At 47.4% G+C, this 14,740-nt stretch overlaps 1 protein-coding gene across 1 annotated transcript; it reads right to left on the reverse strand.

The window, feature by feature from the left end:
* Positions 1-1,137: 1,137 nt before the first annotated feature.
* On the reverse strand, positions 1,138-14,638 carry OGFOD1 (2-oxoglutarate and iron dependent oxygenase domain containing 1). Its single transcript, XM_077831499.1, has 13 exons — positions 14,413-14,638; positions 14,075-14,220; positions 12,234-12,280; positions 11,142-11,242; positions 10,111-10,227; positions 9,405-9,496; positions 7,565-7,693; positions 6,991-7,104; positions 6,065-6,144; positions 5,638-5,933; positions 4,081-4,203; positions 2,954-3,012; positions 1,138-2,278 (listed from the first exon to the last, which is right to left on the reverse strand). The coding sequence occupies exons 1-13, from the start codon at positions 14,579-14,581 to the stop codon at positions 2,117-2,119; spliced, it is 1,635 nt and encodes a 544-aa protein (XP_077687625.1). The 5' UTR covers positions 14,582-14,638; the 3' UTR covers positions 1,138-2,116.
* Positions 14,639-14,740: the final 102 nt, after the last annotated feature.

Below are 14,740 nucleotides of genomic sequence, written 5' to 3' on the forward strand. Positions count from 1 at the left end.
AGGAAGTGATATCCCCAACCCTGAAGAAATGCAGCTTGGCTTTGCATTTAACCTAAACTACCCATTCAAGATTTGGAAAGTGTCCTGACCTCCAGTAGGATTTGTTTCTAGTTTTATACTCATCACAACTGGCTTAAAACAGCACCATGGTTTAAATGTTTAAACCAGGTGAGAAAGCCTTTTGTATTATTATTTTATTTTCCTAAAAGATCTGCTGTAAGAATGATTTGGGGGGAAGTTCTCTTGCCTGTGTTATACAGGGGGCCAGACTAGATGATCACAATGGTCCTTTCTGGCCTTGGAATCTGTGAAACCAGTCTCTACCTTGCACAGAGAAACTAGATCATGAAAACAAGTTAGTTAATTACACGTAGCTCTGGCTAAAGCTAGATCATGTGCAGAGAGCAAACTTCTCGCTGTGCTCCAGCGCATCACCATTTCTGAGTCCAATAATAGTCCTGGGTTACATACACAGAGGAAGTCACAGATCTGCACAGAAATTGGAGGGTAGCAGGCTCCCTCCCCATGCTGCTTCATCCCATGCCAAGTTGGTATGCGAAGGCATGGTCATGCATGTTTCTCTCCCACCCCAACTAAAGCCCAGGGGCTATATTCCATGGCTTAGATGGATTTGCAAAGGCACTATTCACAGCAAAAGCACACGTGTGTGTAAGTCAGTTACTACTGAAGGTGCAAAACACCTTCTAGGCAATGCAAAATAAGCTCAGCCCTGGTGTGTGCAAAGTAGTAGCGAGTCAACGATACAGAACTCAGCCAGACTGTTTCTTCCTGAGAGCCAGCACATGTTGTGTGACAGCACCAGTTAGCGGGCTGATAACGCCTCACCGCTTCAGCAATGTGGCGCTCCTAGCAAAGTCAGAACTGCACCTAGCGTGGGGGCAGCAGGTCACGCCAATCTGCTTTTAAGATGTTATTTTAAAAGCATGTACTGCTCCTGTCATGGCTGAGCAACCAGTGTCCTAACTAGCCTACCCAGCGGGCTGGGGTGGCATAGATGGAACAAGCTGCTCAGAATGCAAAATTAGGTATTCAGCTACTAGAGTGATGGAGACCATACCACTGCCCAGCTAGAATTAGGCCACAGTTTGAAGGGTGACAGTGAGAAGACACACTGGGGATGGCAACCGCACCTATTATATTTGCCCAAGAGACAAGGAGGGTGGATAGGCCCTTCACTACATTTTTTCCCCACCAGCACACATGATTTTAACTCCTGCTTATGTCCTCCCACTACCCTTTCCCTGCCCACCAAAACCCTAGGGGTTTGTTCTTTGTATCAGTACAAGTAGACTGAGGCTGAAGGCTCCCCGCCCCCCCCCCAACTATCATCTCTTCCCCCCTCGTCCCTTCCCAGATATACAAGGTTTCACTTTTTTCATTGGGGGGAGGGGAACCCATGTTTTTGGCAGACATTTTCACAAGCTTCTCTCCTTTACCCACCACCTCCTAGACAATATAGCTAATTATGTGGCAGCATGCTTTGCATGCACCATTTCTCAGTGCAGAGGGAACAATCAGGCCCCAGAAGAGATATGGCTTGCAGATCAGGGAAGTCAGGAAGCCCTGGTTTGGAACAAAGCCTGATTCGTTCCTGATGACCAGTTGAAGGCTTTGGACTACAAATCTGTGCAGTGCTCATAGCAGTCACCAATTTGGGCTTACACGAAGTCTCGATGTGCATCATGACACAATGTAAATTCATCGCAGGGCTCTTCAGGAGAGCCGGGCTGAAAGGCTATGAAAAGCAGCTATTCAAGAGTTGAGTGTTACGGATCCAAGTAAGACTCCCTCTGGTGGAGCAGCACCAGAACGTGAGAGCGAGTAAGAGTTAAGATGGGACAGCAGAATAGTGCTTCCATTTGTTATTAAAAAACCTAGCAAAGACTCACTTAGACTTCAGCACCAGCATGACAGCTCGGATGCGGTCAGGTGAAGTTAGCTCTCTGCCTAAATCAAATCTAGGCTCATCAAATGGCACCAGCCGATCCATGCATTACAGGTGCACCCACTAAGAAGACAGTCCAGGAGACTATTCAAAACCCATTACTGTATCACTAAGACATTCCCTCTCAGAAGATGGCCATGCCCAGTGCTGTCACTCATAGTAGACAAAAGAGAAGTCCCAGAATCCAGCTCTGCTCTGATGTTTTTTCGGATGCTCCAAGCTACGATGGTTAACATACTTCACAAATTTCAAAGTCTCTTTGTCTCTGTAAACCAAGGCCAAGCAGTTGTTCTCTGGATTCACAGTCAGCAACTAGAACAGACAAGAGAGATCTTGTTTTGGTGTTTTTGGAGGGGGAAGCAGGAGTTATTTTCACAAAAACAATTTCAAGATCTTATTCACATCAGGGAACCATCACCAAAATAAGGTATGTTACAGCAGATAGCTGGAGAATATCATGAACTTCTATGCTGAATACTGCCACCAATGGCATGACTCCAGCATAAGCCTGAGAATAAACAACATAGCCGACTGCATATTAAGACCCATCAGCTTAGGTTCTTTATTAGACAATTGTCATTTGCCTCATCTAAAAGGGGCCTAGCACTGACACAACATTACCATTGTTGTTATGGAAGCACCCAGGGGTCTCACACAGGACTGGAACCCTGTTGTGTTAGGCGCTGTACAGAAACAAAGGTAAAGATAGAATCTAAGCTCTTCAGGGCTGGGACTAAGACAAGCAACCCTCAGAAGAGATGGCAAGTGCAGTTTTTACAGACAGACATTTTGGGCCCAGCTGTGCACAATAATCACGGGCTACAGCCAAGATGGGGAGCATTTCATTGCTCCCCAATCCTGGAACTGCTGCTATGTTCTCCCATCCCCAGTGTAGGTTAGAGCAACCTCAGGGCTGCTCTAGCACTATGCACCTAGGAACAGGTCTGCTGGCCAGGGCTTACGAGTTGAACACACCATGCTACTTACCTCTTCATCTTCACCCTTGGCAATGTAGGATGTAAAGCCACCATACTCTGCATCCCAATCTGAACAGGTGAAATAGGAGAGAGAGAGAGAGACTTAGAAAGCTCAGCACTCTCTAGTACTCCCACTCACCCACCTAGATCAGTAGCATCTCCACCCTGCTCTCCAAAATTCTTGGGTACCATACTGCCTCCAGTTGTCTCTGAATGACAATACTGGCCATAGGTATTGGCTTGAATCAATACACCTCACTACCCACCAGGTCCCCACATACCCAGGGGATTACTACCAACCTGGAAGAAGAGGCTAGACCCTCCCTGGGTTTCACACCCGTGGAACAGACACCTCCCTGTAACTAGGTGATTGAATAGGATACGCCTGGTGGTCCCCGCAGCATGCTCATGTTGACTCTGGCATGTGCATTCCCAGGGCTGCTGGCAGCTGGCCAAGATGCAAAAATACTGCTGACCATTTAGGCTTAAGTTTTCAAAAGTGATGAGCTCGTGCCTGACTAGCTAGACCTGCAGATAATCTTCCACCCCTCAAATTCACTCGTTACTTTGGAAAAATGCAGGCTTCAGTATTATGTCTTTTAAAAAAAAAAAATCTACATATGAATTTAGTGATAGTGTCACATGAAATGTCACCAAGGGAACAGCCCCTCCACTCTCCTGTGGGTGATCTCATCCCCCAGCCCCATGCTCGGAGTGAGGATTCCCATCAGAAACTCCCCCTACTCAGCTGGATGGCTTATACTGCAAGACATGTCTTGTTTCCCCAGAGGGCTGGCGAAGTGCCCTGGCCTGGCCCGGCCCAGGGAGTCAGAGAATCCATTGGGAAGTAACCTAGCGCTACTGCATGGCAGTACAGAGCCAACTACTGTGGGACTGGCCTACGTCAGCAATCCCAATCCTGCTGCGAATGATTATTAGCCGGGACGCCAGGTGACATCACTGAGAACTGGGAGAAAAGTAGGAAGGAGCCTTCTATTTAGAGAACAGTATGAAAGGTTTGGTGGCTTCAAATCCGCTGAATATTTAACAGATGAGGCCAGATGATTTCCAACAAAAGTCCCCTTTCTTTCCCCTTAGCAGCAAGGAAAGGGAAGGCTTGGATCTCCCCCCACATACCTTCACAGCCACAGAAGAACAGCAGGTCCAGGGCAAACTCTGTCATTTGGGTGTCATGGACTAGAGTGTAGTGGCCGTTTGTCCAGTGCCTCAGCTCCCCCATGCACATGGGGACACTTGAGCCTAGGGGAGGAAAGCAAGAGTCTAACCAGCCCGGGAGGATACAGCAGCTGCACAACAGCTAACATCTACCACCCCAAAGGAGAAGACAGGCAAACAAGCTCTGCATCTTTATTTAACCTCTGAAATACCTCCACTTTAAAGCAGATAAATTTGGGTCCGGCAGCCCCAGTGGGAGCATGAGGAGAGGAAAAGGCCATGTTCACATCAATTTCATTCCCAGCAGGCATGTGCCTTGTGTGTGCCATGTTTGAGGGGGCCGGGAGCTGCCATGTGATAAACACAGGCAGGTTATGGAGTCCAGCAAGGCTCTTACCAGCCTCTGAAAAATGGAAGAGCTCCAGGTGGGTTTCCTGTCTGTGGGACTTACAGCTCGAAACTTTAAAACCAGCATCCTCCGTGCTCTGCATGGACACCCAAGCTCCTAGGCGCTTCAACAGGAATAGGGTGTTGCCCCAAACTCCCCTCCCTGCACTGATGTACTCAGCCATCTCAGGGATGTGCAGATCAAGTTGTGGAAAGTGCTTTGGGATCCCTCAGGATGTGGAGAGACCTTCTATTCTCAGGGTTCGGCAGCCCCACAGTTCAGTTTACCATTCGCATTCTCTCTCCCCTATACCCCATAGCCTCTTTCTCCCTCAGTCAATCACAATGTTTCACAACAGCCATAATGAATGGGAGTGGTTAAAAAACACAGAAGGGGAGGAACAGAAGTAGTGGAGGCCATGGGGTAGCAGGGTAAAAGAGAGGAAACTGATTTCCATCACCACCTGTGCCCACCAGGAATCTTAGGTAATTTAGGGTGCAACAGGGTCTTTCACAGAAGAAAAATACTTGTAAGAGAATAGGAAAATGTGGGTGTAAAACCACATTACAATTGGCAAAGGGTTCAGGACAGGTGTGGTTCCTGAAGCTACTTAACTCTTTTTAAACAGTTTGACTAGATTTCAACTTGATGAGGTCACTTTGAAATACTGTTACTAAATGTGTAACCTGCAGAAAGTCATTAACTCAGGCCACACCCTTTCAGAAGCAGTCTCTGATTTTAGGTGTCCAATTTCAGATACCTTGAGCCTGATTTATACAGGTGCTGAGCATCACCATTTCAAACGAAGTCAATGAGAGCTGTGGGTACTCAGCACCTCTGGGAAATCAGGCTTAAGGTGGCCACTCAAAATCAGTTGCATCCGATGAAGTGAGCTGTAGCTCACGAAAGCTTATGCTCAAATAAATTGGTTAGTCTCTAAGGTGCCACAAGTACTCCTTTTCTTTTTGCGAATACAGACTAACACGGCTGCTACTCTGAAACCTGTCAAAATCAGAGGCCACTCTTAAACTAACTGTAGCCTTGGGGTGAAATCCTGGCCTCTGTGAAGGCAATGGGAACAAGGTTTCCACTCCAGTTCTTTTAACTCCAGCCCTGCTGGCTTTACTTACTGTTCTTTGTATCACTTTCTTTGGTTTGGGGGTCATTTTCAGGCTGATCTACTTGGTCAGCATCGCCGTTGGCCTTTTGACTGGTTTCTCCTTGCTTGGGTTTGGAAGAGCTGTGTCCAGTGCAATCTGCAGCCTTTTCTTCTTCTCCCTCCTCATCCTCATCAGAGGAAGCCAGGAAGTGCAACTTTAGGCCTGTGAAGTTGGAGAGCAGCAAGAACAAGGCCTCGGAGCGGAAGAACTCCAGGCACTTCCTTAGGACATCCGGAAGGCTCCCCTCCTCAGCCTTCTCATAACATCTGAAGGAGAGTGGGGATGTGATGAGCAGATAGCTGGTAAGGATCCAGCATTCAGACTAAGGAGAATACCTGCTAGGCACCTCCCCGGCAGAACATGGCTGACGGAGTTAACCAGCAGGACACAACACTACCTTTTATTGGGTGGCCCTCGGCTGCTCCATGTGATGTCGTCTTTTTGCAGAGCTTCACACACAAGCTGAAATTTCTCCCCCTAGGAGCCAAACACATGGAAGAACCCTTTAACACACGGCTGCTCCACAAGCTTTCCTGTTGCATTAGGAGTAGCTGCTCAGTGCTGTTGTGTGAGGCATCCGGCTTTAGTTCTATGAACTGCCTTTGTCCCACGCAGCCCAGCAGGGGCTAGATGAATCAGAGGGTTGGGATGGTGATTGTGATCCTCCACTACCCTGCAGCTTGTATTATCAATTATACCTGTGCAGAACGGGCATGAAATGCTACTAGATTAGCATCCTCTGCCCTCACACAGGTGAGAGCATTCCCCACTTTACACAGGTATATGTGACTGCATAAAGGGCCAGGCAAGGTGAATCAGACCCAGGACCCACAGCCTCTGTAGGGAAGCCAAGTCACAGAGCGTAGCCTCTACTGGTCATATATTTCACAAGTGGTGCAGCAACCCCTCCCCCCGTTCCCAGTGCTTCCTGGCCCGGAGACTAGCCTATATGACACAAGGACTCAGGGTAGGGATTCCACCAAAAACAGGGCTAGGGGACAGGAGGCAGAGCAGAGATGAGAGAAGGGAACATGAGGAGTTGGAGCAGCGTTTGTGGTTCAGTCGGGGTGTCCCTGTGCAGAAGAGGGGCTACAGTCTATATAACTTCAACAGGATAAATCAGGTGGGGTGGGGTGGTTGCAGCCACAGTTCCTCCATTCCTGCCTGAAGCCACTAAGAGAGGAGGAAGACTAGCTGGATCTCAGCTTTTGAGCTGCACAAATGACCCACCGCATTCACCACCAGTTTGTGTTCCACACAATGCCCAACCAGCACCCCAACCTGGGGAACAAGCCCACACACAGCACATCATCCTGGACCCACCTTAAGGAAGTTCTTCAGGAGAAGCTCTGATCGCTCCTCAAATTCCTCCTGGATCTGGGCTTGGGAATCCATGTCCAAGTAAACTGGATTGATCCACTCGTACAAGATTTCATGCTGAAATAGAAACAACATCTTGATTTGAATGCTGGATTTGAGATTACACAGATAATGGGTCTTCCCCCCCACCACAACGGTGTAGGGCTGGACCATCCCCTTACTGCCCACGGCATTTGCTGCACTCCCAGCAATACTGCAGCCATTTGCAATGGGCACAGAATTCCTTATACAAAGCTCTCACTAGACCTACCCTCTCTCCCCAAACCAGTCGCTACTCATACAACCTTGCACTTTTCATACTTGATCTCAAAGCCAATGAATGGATGAGGGAGAGGGGGAAGTTAACAAGGTTCAGTTTTAAGCATCCAAGAGATTGCTGCAAACAACAGTGAGAAAAAGGGGGAGTTGTAAAATTCAAGAAGCCCACTGCCTCAACTGTGTGCCTTCTAAGCATAAGTATGTCACAGACATGATGTAGGCTGGGTGTGGGGCGAGCAGATCTATGCTTTTTGCTTACATCGTATGGGATATGTGGACTCCGGGGCAAGAGGGATTCAATGTAGCGGAGAGGCCTGGCCACTGGTGGGCCATGAAACCAACCACTCACAGACAACCGGCACTTCCCTTCTGTCAGAACTTCAGACACCTGGAATGAAAAGGTGAGGACTGCATTACGAGTAGTATCTAGTATGTGTGTATTATGGCATGCCTAACGGTCCCAACTGAGCTCAAAGCGTCATTGTTCTAGGTGCTGTACATGCACTTAGGAAGAGAAGTCCCTGTCCCCAAAGAGTTTACACTCTAGGCAGACAAAGGTCTGGAGACAGAAAGGATTATTGTCTGCAGTTTAGATAGGGGAAATGAAGGAAGATTAAGCGTCTTGCTCAAGTCTGTAGCAGGGCCATGAATTGAACCCTGATCTCCTGAGGCCCAGTCCAGAGCCTTAACCCCTGAACTATCTTTAGAACCGCTACGCCCCTGGGGCAGAGCAGGAGCCAACAAAAACTATGGGATACATTTTTTGCTACTTGGTTTTCTGGATTACTATTTACCATGATCTGCAAAACTCAACTTTGATGTGGCTATCGAGGAAACACAAAAAAGGATGCCCAGGACAGGTACTATGGGAAGTAGTCACAGTCCACGAGCAATAGCCATACATTAATTTACATATGTTTATTTTTACCTTAAAGCAAAAGACCCAGGCATTTAATAGACTTTATGCTGGCTCCCTGCACTGGGGTGAATTCCAGACTGGTCACTGGAAGTCAGGGGCTTCTGTATTGTGATGAGACGACTGATTAGTGCAAAATTTGACAAGTGCTAGTCATCGCAATGTACTCAGGGTGAAATTAACTAAAGGCGTTAATTCCACATTTCAGGATATATAGTGTCCTAGGGGGCTTTGAGTAATTTGGGGTGGTGGCAACAACTCCCAAAACCATTTGATAGAAAACAAAGTGTGGTAGGTCACAGCTGTGCTAGAAGGTGCTCTTGTACACCAGCTCACATCCAAACTATGAAAAAAGGGAAGCCTGGACCAAGATTCAGAGATGTGTTTGGAAGTAACAGCAAAATGCTCCCTGCTGGATGTTTGAGAAAAGGGATTTTTGCTGACTTCTGCTGTGAGGGGTTTGTATCATGCTGACCCTCACTCAGCCATCCAATGGCAACACAGAGACACTTAGATTAATCAATGAAAGGGTCAAATGAAGAGATTCAATGACTGCAAGTACTCTAGGGGGATAAGTGATGAACTCTGAGAGCCTTTGGCAAAAGCACTCCCAATACAGTCAGCTGACTTTTTAAAGCCTATATTAACAGTGTCAAAGGCTGAATGCAGGACTTTGAATGTTGCTAAACACAGGACTAAATATCAGTTAGCAGGAGGCAGTCACAAGGCTAAGCTATGAATTCACATGGCTTTCCATGCCTACAAGTTGCCAACTGATAACAGCTTGGGGAATGACCAGTAGGGCTTTCTGTTTTTTATCTCACTTGTATCTTAAATAAACCCCTAAGCCATATAGCTGAGCTCACGGCTGGCCTATGTTAACACATTCTCAGTGCTGTTTCCCCGCTGACTCCTTGCTGCTGCGCGTCCCGCCCCATGGTATTCTCAGGGTTCCGTGAGGTACTTTTATTTAGAACACACAGAAAGACCATGATGGCGGACACTGGAGCCAGGATGTTACTCAGAGCTTGATCTGAAGCCCTTGTCCTGCTCTGTGGCTGTACAGCACCTAGCACAATGGGGCTGCCATTCTGGTTGGGGCCCCTTAGGGTGCTACCACAATACACCCAATGAATGCTTACAGCAATCACACTTGGTTGAAGAAAGAAGAGCAGCTCCTTGCCTGGTGGAAAGAGACAGGAGACACTTCGAAGAAGGCCAGGGAATTCCATGAAGGGACTAATGACTTGACGACCTGCTGCGGCTGAAAGTGGCCTGAGCAAGAAAAGACCATACGTGCTCTTTACAGTCAGACATGAAATCCCCACCCTGTCCCCACAAGCCCCTTTATGCTAGTTCCAGAACCACTTGGGACTGGTAAGTCCTGTAGGCCACATAGGAGGGAGCTCCAGAGTAGGAAGCTGGCTTGGGAGGCCTAAATGCCCACAAGGGTGGGCATCTCCTCCTGCCTGGATCTCAGTCTCTGAACAGTCCAGTCCACAGAGGGTACTGGGCAGAAGTGTGGCTACTAGCATCACCCCCATCCTGCCACCCTCACCTCCCTCTGCAGCTATGAGTCAGAAACAAAAGGTTGCCCTCTTCATCTGTAAACTTAATGACCCCCATCTGCTTCATCCCCCGAGGCTAGTCCTAACTGAGCCATTACCCAGTAGCACAATCCGCAGTGACAGCTTCCACCTGTCTCACTCTGAGACATACACATCACAGCAATTCACCAGCCTTCAACTGAACGAAGCTGCTTCTCCTCAGCCTACCCTGTCTTAATAGTGGCTGCTATGAAGACACACAAAAGCAAAGTGTGAGTGTTCCAAATTTGTCCCTATAACTGACATCCTCAGACATACAGAGCCAAGGGACCACAATCCTACCATCGGTGCTGTACAGGTCTAGAGTGCCCCCATCGCTCTTCTCCCACGGCGGAACCAGGTACAGGATGAAGGCAATTCTCCGTCCTTCCAGCTCATCGTCATGGCATAGCAGGGTGTCTGCAATCACAAGCTTTAGCATGTTTGCACAGGGTTTGCAGAATTCATTCATTTCAGTGACCATTCCCCATCCCTGCACCTTTGAAAGCAAAATTCATCCCCTTCCCTGGAGCTGCATCCTCATCTGGCCACAAGCCCATCTGATTCACAGACCTTGTAGATGTAATTTCCTCTGGACTCCATTACAATTACATCAGCTGAACTAGTCCATCAAAGTGTGTAACTACAGGGCCCTCCTGCTACCCTCCTCTCCTCTTGCAACTGCTGCTACTGCTCAGTGAGAGGAAATTGCTCAGCTTTCCCGCATGATTCAAACACTGTCTCTTAAAGCCACAGTCGCATCAAAATGCACTTTGAGCGAGTTCCCTGCTGGCAAGAAACGCTGTCCTGACAGTGCTTGTGACTGAAGGTCTACTCAGCCAGGCCAGCATAGGCAGTACCGGTGCAAGCTTCCTTCTCTCCACTCCATCGATCTCAATCAGGAGAACCACTTCTAGGGGGAGGCTGGTGTCTGTAACTCACTCAGTCCTGGGCCAGCAAGGGGACCCACATGACAAGATAAGATAAGGTATTAATGACAAACACCAGGAAAACCTTAACTTCCAGAATTTGAATCCTAGCCATCCTGGCGCCATTGGACTGGTCACAAACACTGGATTTCTTCAAAGAGGGGCGGCAGGGATGTGGGGGAGCTCCTGAGTTCACTGGGCCTGTTTAAACTATTAATAGCAAAAATATCCAGGTATATCACTTCTTCCATTTTCTGGCCACGACTTGCTTCCTGCCTGAATGTTTGCTTTGCTGGAGGACAGCTTCCAGGAGCAGGAGTTGCCAGGGAGCTTTGAAACTGGGGTCCCCTATGGCAATGTAATGCTCTCCTTCCCCTCAGAGGAGAAGGCACCCTGCTCACTTACCTGTATACTCATACTTAGCACAGGACAGGTCAATGGTTGGTTCCAGCTCCACCTGGGTAACTGCAGACAGCCACTCCCGGAACTCTTCAAACAGAACTTTCCTGAGAAGACAAGCACACAGCAAATGGGACATGTAGCCCCTCAGCCTAGGAAACCTTTAATGCTGAGATGCTGCAGCACTGAGTGCATTGTCATGAACTATATTCAACTTATTGCAACTATTTGTAAATGCCAACAGTTAAAGATGTATAATTCCTGCCCGGAGTCCTGCTTTCATGGGCAACCCTACAACAAACATCCGGGAGTGCAGCCCCTATGCTGCTGAGAAACATTTAAAGCAACAAAGCAGTGAGAATGGATTTAGTCAGTAAGGAAAGAGATGAAAGTTTCAGACTTCTACACAGCAATTTTACAGTGCTAAAAAATAAAGAAGGGTTTTGGGGGGAAAGGAGGATGAGAGGATTGAAATGCTAATGGGGAAGCAATCAAGGAGGAAACTGAGATGATCATTAGAACTAGGTGGATGGGGGAAATCTATGCAATTCCTTCCCCCCTCCCCCAAAACAGTAAAGTATATCTTATACAGCTTGAGTTAACGAGCCAAACAGTTTGGTGATAAATGGGGTTTTCGTTAAGAGACGATGTTAGATTTAACAAGAAAAAACAAACCAAACAAAAAGATGCATCAGGTAGGCTATATCAGCCTTTTAATGAGAAGCTCACAAAATTTTTTTTAAAAAAAAGATTATGCAATATTATCAAATGTGCCTTTTTCTGGTATTTTTTCCTGAAATGTTTACTGTAAACTTTATAAAAATAGTTATAGAAAGTTTTTTTACCAAAAATTATTTTTGGTAAACAAAAAATTCTAGCAATAGTGTTTTTAAAAAACTGTCCCAATCTACTAAAAAAAGAAGAATCAGAAAAAATAATCATGAAACATTTATGAAAGAGAGTCCATTTTCAACAACCCTGAAACAGGGTTTTTCACAAATTTTTCAAAAAATGATTTTCATTTTCTGGCCATGTTCCTTTTAGACCTCTAGAAAAGGGTGCCTGATCATTTGCCGTGATTTACAGGAGCTACTTTACCTTAATGCCGAGATGTGAGGCTCTTTTCTCTTCTTCAGATCATCAGACTACAGACATGCATGGAAAATAAGAACAATTATTTCATTTAGACTCTGCTCTAAGTCACAGTTGAAATAATAACTAAGGACAGTACTTAAAATGAATATTTCTAGGACCATCATCAGTGTAACTTTTCTGCAACTATTCTGGGAACAGGAGTGCAGAATGGAGGGCAGAGGGCCATTGCAGGCAAAAGTGGAATTAAGTAACCCAAAAGTTATTAGGCACAGTGCCACCATCACCAATACAAATTAAAGGTCTCAGGACACTGGTCCAAGACTGTGTAGTAAGGTTGAGTCACTAACATGCCAAGGAAGTGTCTGCACTTGGGAGGAGAGTATCTGTATGCTAGAGCTACCAGACCTCCAAAGAACCTCTATGTTCAGCATTGTACAGGACGTAGACATAGGAATTTCTCATTCAGGTGACAGAGATGGAGCGACAGTCAATTTTCAGAGGTCTGGGGTGGAGAAACCAGAAAAGGACTACTACTATCTAGTATTTAGGTTTAAACCTGCATTCTCCTGTAGTCAGTCTGCAGCTCTAATTCTGCAGAACTCATCAGTAAATACTATTTCATGTTCATATGGGTACAGACAAGCAACACAGCACATAAACAACCCCAAGAAGAACGGTCTTCCTTAGACTTTACAGATTACAAACTTCAGAGTGCAATAGGAGGGAGTCTGGTCACATGAGACTGGGACATAGGCCTTAAGGGGTTTCATTCCCAGCTTTTCCATTAACTTGAGATCCCCTACAGACCACAAAGACAATCACAGCACATATGTGGGCATGACAGAATTCAAATTTTAAAAAAATAATTTCAGCAGATAATATTGATATTTTCAAGATTTTTTTTATTGCACAGTTGTGCAAAATTATGGGATTTAAGGATTTTCCCCCCCGTGTTTATTCATTTGAATTTTCACAACTGCAGGAAACTGAAGGGGGTTGGACAATAATTATTTAATGACAGTAGATGCTGATATTCAAAAAGTTAAAGCTTTATAATAATTAAAACACAAGTTGTCAGTGTCACTTGTCAAAATATACCAAGTAAATATCTTTAAGTCAAACTCTAATAAGTTGTCAAGCAGCATTTTTCTTACTTTGCCTATCTGTAAATTTCTATTATTATTATTGATGGAAATATTTTTGTTGTTTTTTTGTGTATGGTGAAACAGAAATTTACTGATAAAAATCTAATCCTTCCAAGCCTAGATGTGTTAGATAGATATAGCCAAGTTTTCCAAAAGCAGCCACTGGTTTTGGGTGCCTAACTCAAAACTGCTTGGTTCTGATTTTCAGAAATGATGAACACCCCAGACTTCAATTAAAGTCAGTAAGAGCTGCGTGTTCTCAGCACTTTTGAAAACAAGTACCTCGCTTTAGAAGCCTAATTTAGAGCCACTCAACAGTCAGTATCAGAGGGGCAGCCCTGTTATTCTGGATCTATAAAAGCGGCAAAGAGTCCTGTGGCACCTTATACAAGCTTATATAAGGTGCCACAGGACTCCTGGCCGCTTCAACAGTCAGTGGCAGCTTTTGAAAATACTTGCGGTAGCCTGTGGTCTGGCTTATCATTTCCAGGCCTCAGCGCTGCCAGCTGTTAAATGGCGGCACCCGCACATTCTGCGGGAGCATCTTAATGGGCTTAGCTCACGTTTGTAAGCCCTTAAAGAGGCGCCGACAGAGGGGCCATGGAAATGCACAGCGTCGCTGCCAGAGCTGTGCCGCCGTGTCAGATTGGGGCCATTCGGATGAAGACGCAGAAGGTTGGTCCTGTCCCGGGGAAGCACCTGTTTGAACTTGTACAAATCGTTGCACTTCTCGTGGAAATCCAGGTCCAGGAGCTCCGTCTGCAGCCCGTCCAGGAAGCCCGGGCACTGGAGGAAGTTGGGGATCACGCAGTGACAGAAGGGAACAGGATCCACCGCGATGGCCTCTAGGACGGTAAATAAGACACGGTGAAGCCCGGGACGCTCCGCGCAGCAGGACAAAGCCCAGCCCCCCGCTCGGCCCTGGCGCTAGGGTCGTGGCCCCCCCGGGCCAGCCCTTGCCCGGGCTCCCCAGCGAGCGGGGGCCCGGCTCCCGCCCCGGGCAGGAGAGAGCGGCGCGGCTCCCCGGGTCTCAGTACCGTGGTTGAGCGGCTCCCTGCAGCCCCAGGCGGCCCCCGCCTTCTCCTTCAGCGCCGGCTCCCTGATGGCCGCCGAGAACTCCCCGCGCACTTCCCGTTTGTCCCGCTTCTTGCCCGGCTCCCCCTGGGAGGGGTCCCGGGCCCGCGGGCCGCACCGCGGCCCACTCATGGGGAAAGCGTCGCCCGGCCCGCGGGGCTACAGCAAGCCCGAGGCAGCGCCTACAACTCCCATCATCCCTCGCGCAGCCACCAGAACCAATCGTCCTGAGCCGGGAAGGGCAGGGCAAAGCTCTGATAGGCCTGGGGGTGGGGGAGGGCAAGGCTACAT

Source organism: Eretmochelys imbricata, chromosome 12 (genome assembly GCF_965152235.1).
Source record: "Eretmochelys imbricata isolate rEreImb1 chromosome 12, rEreImb1.hap1, whole genome shotgun sequence".
Lineage (NCBI taxonomy): Eukaryota > Metazoa > Chordata > Testudines > Cheloniidae > Eretmochelys > Eretmochelys imbricata.